This window comes from Tympanuchus pallidicinctus, unplaced genomic scaffold (assembly GCF_026119805.1).
Source record: "Tympanuchus pallidicinctus isolate F22 unplaced genomic scaffold, pur_lepc_1.0 scaffold8, whole genome shotgun sequence".
Taxonomy (NCBI): Eukaryota; Metazoa; Chordata; class Aves; order Galliformes; family Phasianidae; genus Tympanuchus; species Tympanuchus pallidicinctus.
The window spans coordinates 25,475,439-25,489,003 of record NW_026294802.1 but is presented as its reverse complement, the minus strand read 5'-3'; the positions used below and the strand labels follow the sequence as shown (position 1 = coordinate 25,489,003).

At 39.1% G+C, this 13,565-nt stretch overlaps 1 protein-coding gene across 8 annotated transcripts in view; it reads left to right on the top strand.

Annotated features, from left to right (window-relative positions):
* NAV3 (neuron navigator 3) overlaps positions 1 to 13,565 on the top strand; it is a 524,389-nt gene that overhangs the window by 342,325 nt on the left and 168,499 nt on the right. For all 8 annotated transcript variants that reach the window (XM_052668319.1, XM_052668318.1, XM_052668316.1 and 5 more), the window contains 2 exons: positions 2,767 to 2,884; positions 3,581 to 3,633. In XM_052668319.1, the coding sequence (XP_052524279.1) occupies positions 2,767 to 2,884; positions 3,581 to 3,633 (171 nt within the window). The remainder of the gene's footprint in view (positions 1 to 2,766; positions 2,885 to 3,580; positions 3,634 to 13,565) is intronic.

The window sequence follows — 13,565 nt, the reverse complement described above, 5'->3', positions numbered from 1 at the left end:
CTGTCCTGAGCATTTTAAGATAAAATTACAGTTACTTTGATAATCATTGTGAAGGGGGTTTTCTATGACCCTTGTTATTTGCATCCAAGAATTTAGTGTGAAATATGTAGTGCATGCACACATTCTTGTAATTTCATGTATCCATCTGCATGCTTCTCATTTTCTACAACTGACTCCTGAGCAGTTGGGTTCATGGAAGAATGAGATGAATGAAAACGGAGTCCTGTGGGGAAGGGGACAAACTGAAGCAAGTGGTGACCCTTTGTAAAGAGAGGAAATTAAACGTGACATTCCATTGCCAACTGGATATTACTTTGCTCTCTGGTCTCTGTCAATAGCTCTTCAATTTCTGATTTTTTTGCAATACTTTTGAAGTGAAAAAACTCCTTTGACTACCAGCTCATCTCACTTTTTTTTCCCATCATTTCAGGACTGTCAAAATACAGACCATTGGTACAGTTTTGCGGCCACCAGGGTGATGTGAGTTAGGAACTTTTGGTAGCAAATCACCCATATCTATCACAATTCATTTCCATCTCTGCTGTTCAGATTCTTCATTCTTTCTACTTTCTACTTTTAAATTTACAAAAAAAGAACTATATGAAGAGTGGGTGGGTGAAGTCTGTTCTTTGAGTATTAGATACTTGCACAGCAGCTGCTAGAATAAAATTTGTCTGGCTACGTACTGAGACGGTAGTTCAAGTTGCAGTCAAAATTAGGATTGGTACATCAGATTATGTGTGGGTGTGACAAATGAAAAAAATGACATGCATGGTAAAGCATTTTTATTTGGAGTAAAGAATCAACCCAAAATAATATTGGTAGGTATTAAATTCTGTATTTTCCAGTGGATCAGTTTCATTGGAGTACAGAAAATAGTTCAGCTTATAGTGGGAACTCAGAGAATACTTAAGATGCATTATTTTTAAAGACTGACTGAAGTTGAAACACTAGTAGTAGGGAGTACATGATGCTATGGGTGTGGTATGTGCCTTTTATCCTCCTGAATTCATATTGTTCCAAATATTTGTTAATACTATCTTTGGAGACTCCGCATTGGCATTCATTATATGTGTTTATACACACTGAAGAAACACTTTCTTATCTACTGTTGGCTTTGAAAACTTTTTAATGGAGTCTTCCGTGTGATTCACCTGTGTAGTAATGAAAAAAAGAGTTCTGGTTTTTGAAAACCTATGACCCAAGCAGACTTCTGGGTACAGGAGGGAAATTTAGGTCCCCAGCAAGCAGCAGCATCTTTTGGCTATGGGAGCCTTGAATCCCCTCCCACAATTTGATGCCATATAGTTATTTACAGTTATTTAAACCTGCCAAGAAAGCTTAGACAAACCAGTTGTGATCCACTTGCAGGAATTTTGAGGAGATATAGGATTGTCCAAACCAATCAAAATTTCCTGTCAATTTTACTGAAGAGTGAGAAAACCTGTGACAAAGGTTTTCTGGGTGCAAATGAGTCTGACTTGAGTGTGGACTAAGCAATGATACCTTTGCTGGATGGAAAGTGGATGCTGGTTCTCCAGATAAGGCTCAGGACTGGCAATTTCCAGTTTTTCCATGGTTCTGCCACAGATTTACTTGAATTAAGCAAATAGTTCATGGCTTTGGTCTATGTTTTTCTGTTCACAAAATGGAATTCTGACCCCTTCCTCCCAAGGGTCTCTGAGGTTAAATGAAAGGATGTTTATAAAGTGACCTCATGTTGTTCTCATAGATGAGGTGCGGTGTCAACAATTTCAAACAATAACCTCAGCATAGAGGGTACCACAGATATTATATATTCCTACATAGTGATGCTGCTATGCATATAGGCTTTCTTTCAGCAACCACATGCAGGGACAGCAAGAGGGTCTGTCCTTTCTTCTAGGGTGGTGAGAGGGACTGTGGGAACCCCACAGATAGGACTCAGCCCTTGCTGCCTAGAGCCATTGATGCTCTGATCAGGTGATCAGAGATGCTCTGATGATCTGATCAAGGCTGTGCCGTGCCTGGGCTAAGTTTCACTGGTCCAGGCTGCCTTGCCTGCTGGGAAACATGGGAGACAGCGTGAGACCTTCTGGGGTGCTCCAGGCCTTCAGCATGCATGGCATGGTGTCCCTGACTCTCCATCTCACCTGCTTCCAGCCACCCTCCTCCTTCTTTTGGTGGATGTCGTTCAGCTGGGCCTTTCTAACCTTCCATTGGTTGCTTTCAATTTTTGTGCAACACACAAAACCATGGGAACAAATGAACTGCGCAGGGCGGGAAACTGTGATTATTGCAGCAGTGTGGCAGAAATGCTGTCACAGACGGGATCCCAAGCAACAAACCAATGAACTCCCACCAAAACACAGGCACACACTTCTGCTCTCGTTTTCTCTTTGGCAGTCTCTGCGTGCTGGGTGTGTGGTGGGGTGTGAGAGTAGGTAGGGGCACGGCAGGAGGTAGAACTGGGGCAGACGTGACTGATTTATGGCCTGAGTTTCCTCTACTGTCATAAGGGGAATTTTGCTTGGTCACAGCAAGCTTGAACCCTCATGAAACAGAGTGAATCATTTGATGTTAAAATAAAACAGAAAACGGCAGTGGGAGGGGCATGGCTGTTTTAAAAAAAAATAACGTTAAAATTGTTTCCTTTGGTGCTGACTTCTTAAACTGGAATGCGATCCGGAATAGTTTTCGTGTGCAAGCCAACATTTGTTTTAAGAATTTTTATTGTCTTCTTTCCCTCTCCCCTCTCTCCGTCCTGCCCTCCCCTCTGCTCTGCAGATTTACACTGACTGGGCTAACCACTACCTAGCAAAATCTGGCCACAAGCGGTTGATCAAGGATTTGCAACAGGACATTGCAGATGGAGTTCTGCTAGCAGAAATCATCCAGATCATCGGTAAGACCCAGGCTCGGAGAAGTACTGTGAGCTCTTTGCATGGGGGAATATATAATTCAAGTTGAATGTATTTAACAATAAGATGAACCCGGAATAATATGATTTGACTGACTCCATATGTCTCTGATATTTGTGTGGTTCATCCTTGTCTTAATTAAAAAATATGTTTATGTGAGCATGTTTGGAACTGTCTGTTTAACCATACTTTAAATGGCCAGAACTGTATCTTACACACTTTGAATTGTCAGAAATGAATGCTCCATTAAGCCGTATGTCTCCCATGTGTGCATTTCGTTAGCTGGAGTGGCTCATACTTTCTGGGCTGCCTTGAAACTGTATCCTGACCCTACAAAGACAATTGCGGAAGATTTCATGTCAGCAGTTATTTTGCAGGGGCTGAAGAATTAGCAGCAATCTCCTTCACACTTCCCCCTTTGCATGATTTGGCATGTGGAAGCAACTGCTGCTAACAAGAAATGTTACTGTGCGACGGAGCTTTACTTAGAAAGGAGCTCTGTGTCAACAAAACCCCGTGCACTTTATCGCTGTGTCTGTTCTGCTTATTCTCTTTCTTTCTGGTGTGTGTGGGTTTTTTGTTTTGTTTTGTTTTGTTTTGTTTTGCCGAGGTTGGGGCTGGAGAGAAAACTTTTATCTCCCTGTTTACTTCTCATTTCTCACCTCACTGTTTCTGTTTAGCAAATGAGAAGGTTGAAGATATCAATGGCTGTCCCCGGAGCCAGTCTCAAATGGTAAGAATAACATATATTCTTAGTGTGTGTTGGCATCTCTGCATTTTTCTAAAATGCTTTCTAACAGTGATTTCTTTAAATGGTGAATATTCTGTCCCATATCTAGTGTACAGTCCTAATTCTCACATACTGTTCTTTATATTTCTTTTTTCCATGTATACTTAGTGTCTGCATCTTCATTTTTGTTCTTGCTAACTTTGGGTCTTGATGTAACCCAGCAGCAAAACTTCATTAGTACTAATGAATCCAGAACTGCCTTAGTGAACCTGTTCTCCCGATTATCCACATAATTTCATTCAACTTCATTTTTAAGCATGATAAATCCAAGAATAAATTTTTAAGTGGAGTCTTTGTGTCTGGAAAACTGGTCTGGTGAACAAGACTTGCCAAATTATTTCTGAATATAAATAGCCCTTTGGATTGCCCACTGTGAAGTCCAGTTAGATGCACTGACTCCACAACTTTCAGAAATAGCACTTTAGTCATATAACTTTCTGAGCTATCACTGGCAGCTGCTTAAAGACGTTTTGATACACTCAGGCAACAAGCACTCTGTGACTGTGATTCATACGAGCCTGATTAATCTTCTACTGTGCTTATGGTTACTAAACTAAATTTAATAAGATAAAGCCTAATTAGAAGCCCATGGAACTGGCAGGTACAAAATGTGAGCATCAGTAACATCACCGAGCATTTGCTGAATCATTTGCAGTTGCAAGCATGCTCCCCCATGCTGAGGATTTTGCCTGTGTTCACAGCCAAACAGTAAGTGAAAAGTTGCACAGTTGTGCAGCTGTCAAGGATTTTGTAGCATCATGGTTTGGGTAAGCCTGTATGACAGCTAGGTTTTGAGGTAAAAATAAAAAATAAAAATTTTGCATTTTTTCAATGCATTCCTAAAAGATGGAATATATTTGCAGTGTTTTTCCACAAGGCTATGGAAAGTGGAAGGAAGAATTTTAAGTTTCAGCAAAATAACTCATCAAGCTTTTTCCCATTCTTACTTTTCACAAAATGTGGAGGGTAAGAATAAGTTTCTCCTCTGGCTCTCAGGGTTTTTGAAACATTCTGTAGCAAGAATATAGGAAATCTCCTTAATAATAGTTATTATTTTAATTACTCATATTACAGCAGCACCTAGTGGCCCTGGCTGAGAACTTTGGGAACTTCAGTGTGGAACTCTAATATTACACATACAGATTGAGAGATAATCACTCTTTACTCTAATCACATTAAAACCTGCCATTCCAGACAGACAAGGCAAACAAGAAGAGACAAAAGCATGGAAAAGTGATATGATTTCCCCCGGTCATGTAACTGGCAAATGACCATCTAGGGTTGCTGAGGGACTCACTGCTCTGATGTCTATCTAACTTCATTTCCATGAGACAAAGCCAAGCTGCAGGGACAACTCCAGCAATGTTTGCATTGCCCCCTACCCACACACCCCACCCCTAGCCCTCCCCCCCCCCCAAAAAAAAAAAACCACCAAAAATGGCATCTTCCCTTCTTGCAGGTAAATCTTTATGAGATGCAGTGATTCTGGATTTCATCTCTCTGTACTGCAGTTATGGGGGAAGCATGATCAGTGCATACCTGTGCTACAGCAATACCTGCAGGGTTCTTTGCATCTATCTTCTCTCTCCCATAAACCCAACTCTGATCTCAGCCAGGTCAGAGTTTTTGTCTCATGTGCTTTGGCTTGCAAATGGGCCCCTCAAACACTCACACCTGTACACCATCTCAGATTGGTGTTTGCACAGTGCTAAAGCATCAGTTTTACCCATTTCAACTTGATAGAAATAACATATTTTTTCCCCTTTTTTTGATTTAGTCACTTTATTGCTTTATCTCTGTGTCTGATCAGATTATTTTCCTATGCTTTGAAATAACAGTTTTGTACTGCTGATTTCTTCAACCGAGCTAGGAAATTTAAAATGTTCTGAAGGCAAAGTAGTTCAAATTTGTCAGCTTTCAAAGCCTCTCTCAGAACCCAGATATTGCACCTGCTCTCCATTTGTCTCCTTTGGATCGTTCACTCATATAACCTAGTAGAAGATGCCTTGTTATCTCATTTTCAGGTCATGTTAGCCCACTAGGCAGTGATGAACCAAGTCTCTTCTCCCTGGGGCAGTGAACTCCTAGATATTTGTAACACGCAAAGATATGAATAAACAAACAAACAAACAAACAAATAAATGCAGTGGTCAAAGTCAGTTTACATCTGAAATTTGCTAGTATGTAAAATTATGTCCTGTCACAATTAGAATGTCAGTCAGTATGTCAGCAGTAATCACGCTACTTTATATGCATGATAGCCATTAATTCATTAATATTCCTATGCATGACAGCCATTCATTCAATGCCTTAATTTCATTCTTTTCCTTTATTAACCTCAAAAATTCCACTACCCTTCTTTCACATATGTTTTCATGATCTTTTCTCATGACTTATAATTAAGAAATAATGTTTTCTGTACTTATCTGTTACTTGATAGCCTTTCCAGGAGGTGATGTCTAACATATTTTATTGGCTTAAATTAGAGAATATTGACATGAATTGTCCACTGCTGAGAATTCTTGATGTTCATCTACACTGTAGGTGATATCTATATCAATTCATAATTAATCACTACCAGTATCCCCCAATTCTGTTTCAGTCAGTATTTTGCTTTCCTTTTGCCATTGATTTCATCTTTCAAATAATCTTTAAAACATCTCAGTTAAGCTGTTACCTACCCTAATTCATAAACATCTTTTCTTATTTTTTTTTCCAATGCTTCTTTTAGTTTTCTTTTAGTTAAATCTGTTGCAGTGTCTTGCACTTGCCTGTCACGTTGGCAGCAATACAGAAAAACTTGTAGACCAGTTAAACCAGCTCCAGAGGTCCAAGTTTATGAAAATAATAACCTGTAAACTCCAGCAGTATTCAGTTTCTGCATAGTTAGCTTTCCCATTAATTGTCATTAACTGGTGAGACTTTCTTCTCCTGGATAAACCCACAGTTGTAAAATGATTTTGGTATTTACTATGAAGTATTATAATAAGGATTTTGCATTCTATTAATTTCAGGATACATTGTCTGTCTTCTGTATCATACACAATCTGCCATTTTCTTTTTTCTCAGCTATTCCACTCAAAGAGGAATATGGCACTTGAGCCTTTTTTTTATATCACTTTCAAACCCTTTTGTGGAAATAATGCCATATTCATTTCTATCTTTTCCTTTAATTAATTATTCCATAACTTCATCGGTTAAGGAAACCTAGAATACTTATTATTTTACTAATCTTTCAAGGTTTTATGTTTTGATGTAATAGAATGGTTGTTCCTTTCTGCTTATTTGTAGGCCATCTGTTTCTTTAATTTTTATTGAAAATCCCAACACCATTAGAAAAAGCAGGAAAATATAACGGATAGAAAATACATTGTGAAGTATTTACATTTATCATATCTACTGGTCCAAAAGAATGAATTCAGATTTTTTTGTTGCTGAACATATTGAAAACGTACTGGAAGATTGCCAGCATTTGATCTCTAAATAAATCCTATAAAACATGTAGTAACCAAACAAAATACCAAATTTGATCCATCATAGGGATGGCAGAGAAAATGCAGGAGACCCAGAGTGATAAACTGAAAATTTTTTATGGTGACACTTTCATTATCCTCCTTTCATAATTTTACAGAACTATTTCTGTTACCTCTTCATGCAGTCTGTGGGTTTTTTTGGCTACCTGAATGTGAGAGCTCCTCTTAAAGCAGTGCCTCTTGTTTTGTTATGTTGGCCCACGATGTCAGAGGCAGATGTTGGTGGTATGGTAGTAGAGGTTGAACCTTCCCACCAATGTTCCATTACTTTTTGTTGCCATGTAACAGATGGCAGCAGAAGGGCAGTCTGACAGAATGGCGTCTGACGGGAAAGAGCGCATGAAGCAATGAGGTGTCATTGAATACCTCCGTGTGGAAAAAATAACACAGGTTGACAGTATCCAAAAGTTGCTGAATGTTTATGGAGACCAAACAATGGCTGTGAGCACAATGAGGCAGTACGTGGTGCGTTTTAGCAGTGGCGACAGTAATTTGAAAGACAAGGCATATTCCAAATGCACACAAAGTTTACGATTGAGGCATGCAGGCTCTTGGTCACTCCTGGAAATGTATAGCTAATAGTGGTGACTGTATTAAAAATAGCATTTGGTAGCTGAGAATTTGCTCTTTCAAATAGCATTATTATGATCTTTGTATCTTTTGTAGTTTCCATGGAAATAAATAGAAGGCATTACTTTCTTGTAACTTTCTCGTAACTTTCTTGTTGGCATTACTTTCTTGTAAGAGTAACTTATATGCTTTCTATGCTCTTGAGCAGCTCCAGGTGAGCCTCCCACACAAGCATGAGGCATAGAAGTATACATAGAAAGTTGACTGTGTAAAAATATGCTGTTGCAACTGAAAATTTTGTATTAGTTTTAAAAACAAATCCCATCTCATTTATTTTGCAGTCCAGTGGCATCTTTTTGTTTACATTCTTGCTATCACCGTGTGGCAATTAGTGAGTCTTCACATATTTCGTGACTGGATACTATGAGAGACTTCTGAAAATACAAAGGAAATGGGAGATTTGAGTTTTGTCAGCTTTGCAGGTTTGGTGTGCATGAAGAAACAGAACACAAGTTAGTAATCTAGTTCCTGTATTTCTGCAGTGCCTGCTTGTGTGCAGGTTTCAGAAATGAAGTAAATAGCCTGAAGTATTTCAATGAAAGTGTACACTATTCCATGTAATTGAGTCTAGGAGAAGTAAAAGTATTGCATTGTAAAATAGGGGAGTACCATTATGCTTAGCAGATTTTCAGGAAGATTTTTCAGTAGGTTGAAACAGAAGCTGCCTGGAATGGAACTGGAAGGAAAGCATCACTCATGAGCTTTTTCTTGGAGATGAACACAAAAGCCATTAACAACTCCTTAAGAATGGAAAACAAAGAATAACTGGTAAATACAGAACAAGCTATGATTCTCATCTCCCAAAGGTCTGTGCTTGTAAGTGATTCATTTATTATATTCAAAAAGGAAAAGGGATGAAAAGTAGTTCTTTTTTTTTTTTCCAAATAGTTATTTAGGATAATGAAATCTAAATCTTGAGGTAATATTGCAGGAGCATCTGGCAATTCTGAACAAAAAGGTGTGTTGAACTTCTATTGTCCTTCATCAGATTAAAAAAATATACATGGAGTCTTCTGAGTTGATGGCTCTTTTTTTGGGATGCAGTTTGCCTTGGAGAGGGGACAAGGCTTTTACTGGGGCAGATCTCTGTTAAAAAATACCACCAAAGGATTGGCATCTTGAAGTGTTGGCAGGACAAAGTCAAAGGCTCATTTCCCTAACCTCTGTGGTAGGGAAGGAGATCTGGTTTTCAATAATAGGGTAGCTCTGAAAAGGGAAGAAATGAAAGTACTTTTAGATGAGAAGTTTGCAGTATGTTTATGGAAATGTTCTCAATAAAACCAGAGAAAAATGGTAAAAATTAAAATATGAGCTCCTCTGAGAGGTTTCTAGTGTTTACATGTAGGAAAGCTCATGTTTTAGCTGTGGTACATAGAAAAAAGTTGTCAAAACATAGCGGAACTATTTAGTGGAAAGCAAAGAATATACCTAAGTGTTATATAAGGGACTGCATAGAAAGGATCAGAGGAAGGTTAAGAATTCTGCTCACATAGGGAACTAAGAAAGGTTATTTTTATTTGGATGAGAACATTCAGATCTGGAATAGAGAAAGAGATGAGATCCTTTTTCCAGTGACAGTATATCTGTATTCTAGATTGTTGTAATTCACTGAAGTGGAAATGCTAAGTCACAGCTTGAACCAGTGATTGAACATATGGTGGGAAGGAGGACCAACTCAGGGGAGCTCAGATGCATGCAGTGTACCACAGTGTACCTCAGAAGGGCTGGAGCCAGGATCCTAGACCTCATTTAGGGGTTGGTAGTGGAAGTAAGGGTATCTTGCAGGAGATCCCTGTGTACCTGGTGCTTTTCCAGGGTAAGATTTTTTTTTTCCTTTGTTTCTATACCTACACCTGTTGCATTTGAGCAGCTCCTTACTTGCTGCAGCATAGAATTTTGCTATTGTGCTGTCATTGCTGGGATTTCCATCGTGTTATTACATTTGGCTCATCAGCTACTTGGCTTGACCACATTGGGAACATGCATACTTTACTAGGGAAGTTTTTAACTTGTACATCATCAAAAAGAGTACATAGGGACTTCTGCTTTTCAACACAGCATGCATACAGGCATAAAAATGTTGATCATCGTAATTTCTGCTCCTGTTAGTCAACTTCCTGGTAACACAGATCAAATGCCTTATTTTCTGTCTTTTTGTGTACAACTAACATGGGAATTTCCTTTATCAACTCAGAGTTACCTTCTGCTCTGTAAGTCTCCTGACACTTCATTCTCAGACTTCTCTCCTACTGTTTGTATGTGCATCTTAATAATTTAAGATCTTCTGTCACGAGATTTCAAAGGTGAATGGCAGTTGTTCAGCTCATAGCACTGTTGCAGTATTTGTATATATTGTGATAAATATAGCACTTCAGGATGTTGAAAACCCTGGAAATGAGGATGTGCAGCCTTACTGCATCAAAGGTGACAGCCTTACCTCTAGGGCTGTCTGCCTTCTAAGTGCATGAGTTCATCACAGCCTGGAAGTCTGCTGTCCCCACATGTCACATCAGGGCGGCTTGTTCTCTCTGGTACTTTAGCAAAGAAAGCTGCATTGTACAATACCACTGTAACTGAGGAGAGCCATCACCTGTGTAGTGATTCACTGACTAAATACTCTGAAATTATGATTGCATAACCATTTTGGTCTCCTTCTTATCTGATCTCTGGGATATTTTTTTGACTGGTAAAATTCATTGTAGCGAAGAGATAGTAACATCAGTGCTGACTATAGTATTAGCAATACGTGTGTTCTAAATCAGATATCTGAAGCTATATATGAGGGGAATATGTATATGAAGGAATATATAATTGTAATATATATGAAGAGATAACTTCATCTTGATGTATTTGGTGGTTCTTACTGCTTTCTTTTGGTTCCATCTACAAGGATTCTGGGGTCCCAATTCTATCTTTGCAGTACTTCATTCACTTCTGCTGAGTGAAGAAAGCCCTGGATTTTTTTCCCTGCACTTTCTATTTGCTTTTTTAAGATTTCTACCCTCCTCACTTTCACTCGGCAGGTTTTCTATAAAGGACCTGGCCGTAAGATGAGTAGTCATGATTGTGTTACGACCCAAACTTTCTCTCATAGGCTTCCTCCATCTTAGAGATCCTTTATTTTCAGAGTAGACCCTGATCTGCTGTAATTAAAAGTCCACATTTAACTTCTGCTTCTGTTATTTAATTTGGAGTCTGGTCTATTTTTGTTGTTCAAAGGGCTCAACATTGTTCTTGATAACTGCCCATATTGTCTATAACCTCATGTGGCCTAAAACTGGCATTTTGCGCTAATAGCTGATCCTGTCCTTGCACACAGTTCTTCCTTGGTCCTTATAAGCAGGCTGAAGTATCAAACTCCCCACTACTCAGCAAGAATTTGTCACAACAAGGTGGCTTATATGTTCTTTGGCCCCCTCCTACCAAGTTTCTAGTTATGGCTTAATCCTACACTTATGAATCCTGCTTTTATGGTTTGGCAGAGAATAGCCTTGTGCTATTCTTTTTTGGACACTGTGAATTTAAAATCCATTGGTGCAACACTCAAATGGCAAATACTCTCTCTTTCCTTAGAACAGTGACATTGTGGATTGAAGCCTGCAAGACTTACTCAGCTCTACTATCTAAGCAGATGCTTTTGGAAGTAATGACTCTTCTCAGTGTGACACGTTTTCAGAGTTCCCACTTTCTGATGATACTTTCAAGTAGATCATTTTTGACTTAACTATGAATGCTTTTTGAGATTCCTCATTGAGTTTGGTTTGCATTTAACCTGTATCCTCACTGGCATTCCAAGGGATGTCTCCAAGGCTGCTGCAGCCAGGAGCCTTCTGTCTTTCTGAAGTTGTCTTGGAAAAATCTTGTCATTTCTTAGGCATGCTCAGACTGTAGACATCCCGTCTGAGAACCAACCCCATATCCACTCCCTCAATGAGTGACCGGCCCTGTTCTAGGGAAGAATTTCTTTAACACATTCGCCACATGCCAGTACATGCAATATTCTGTGTAATATATAACAAAATAGCTTCTGAGTGTGCACAATTATTATTGAGTGTTCGAACAGGCTATTCCATTGAAATCTCCAAAATTTCCCTGGTTGATGATAGGAATGTAACTACTAAGATACCTTTCCATTTAGGAATGCTGTCTAGATTTATAGGGCTCCAAAGCTTATTTCTGCTGTCTGAGAGCAGCAGTGGTGACAGTGACATGAAATACAAGCCACATTCTGGATAGTCATGCACAGCTGTCACACAAAATGAGGAGCATCTCAATCTGCTCTTCTGCCCGAATCAGTGGATTACAAAAAGTGAACTGTGTATGGAGCTGAATATTGGATTCAATACATTGGAAATGTTGGTGGCAATGTTGTAATATTGCAAAGTTTGTGTCAGGTGCATCCCACGTATACTCACACCGGAACTGAAAGAACGTTGTATGCATACTGTATGTATGCATTCAGTTTGTCTGGATGTATAGAACCAACACAAGGCTGAAGGTGGCAGCTTCCTGAATCACATCATTACCAGTGGTAAGATGTGGTGTCAGCACTACAGGCCAGAGTCAAAATGGCAGTCCATGGAGTAAAGACATGTGAACTCCCATTTAAGAGTAAGTTCAAGATGTAGTTCTCAACACATGAAGTGAGGTGCCCTATTGTTTGGAAGAGGGAAGGAGTCATGCTTCTGGATTTCCTGGAAACTGAACAAACCATCAACTGACCACTACATCATGATGCTGCCTAAGCTGAAGGCTCAAATTTCCAGAGTCAAGCCAGAGACAAAGACAACCTTTCTCTTGCAACACAATAATGCCAAGTCTCATACGAGTTTGGAGACCATGGAGCACATTGCCAGTCTTGGGTGAACAGTCCTATTACATCCACCCTAGAGTCTAGGTTTGTCACCTTCTGACTTTCATCTATTCAGATTAATGAAAAATAAACTTCACAGGCAACATTTTCCTATCAACTATGCCATCATAGCAGCTGTGAAACAGTGGGTCACCTCTACTGGTGCAGATTTTTATGAGTGGGGCATACAGGCTTCTCTTAATCACTGGTGAAAATTGGCTGATGTTAGGGACTATGTCCCTAACACTATTTGATAGAGCAAATTCTACACTAGAAAAGTGTAGAATTTGCTCTATCAAATAGTGTTATTGGACTCTTTGTCTCTGTTGTAGTTTCCATGGAAATAAATAGGAGGCAGTACTTTTGGGGTGACTACATAGATGGTGTGAGAGCTGCACAGATAAATAGAGTAAGCTGGCTTTTATCATGAGAGAGAAAGCTAATGAAAGAGAACTTCATCAATCTTGCCAAAGGATGTTGCAGTCATGAAAAGAGGAGGAGAAAGCAACCAAATAATCACTTTTGTTTTTTACATGATTTGATTCTGGTTTGGCTTTTTATTAGACCTCTTTATTCTGCACTGAAACAAGCATTTCTCTTTACATCCAGAGAAGATCTGAGAACATTAAAAGAACCACAGATTTTATGACAATCCCTCTTCACAGAACAGCTCAGAGTTACTCACTTACATCAGGCAGTGAACTGGATATTTCCCCAAGTCGTCTGCCTTTGACTTTCTGAAGTCATAAAAGAAAATGCCACAGGAACACATCTTGGTTCTTATTTCTCTGTACTGGAAGAAGTACATTATTCATTATAAATAAATCACATGCAGTTATTAGTCGTCTTGTTTAGACTTA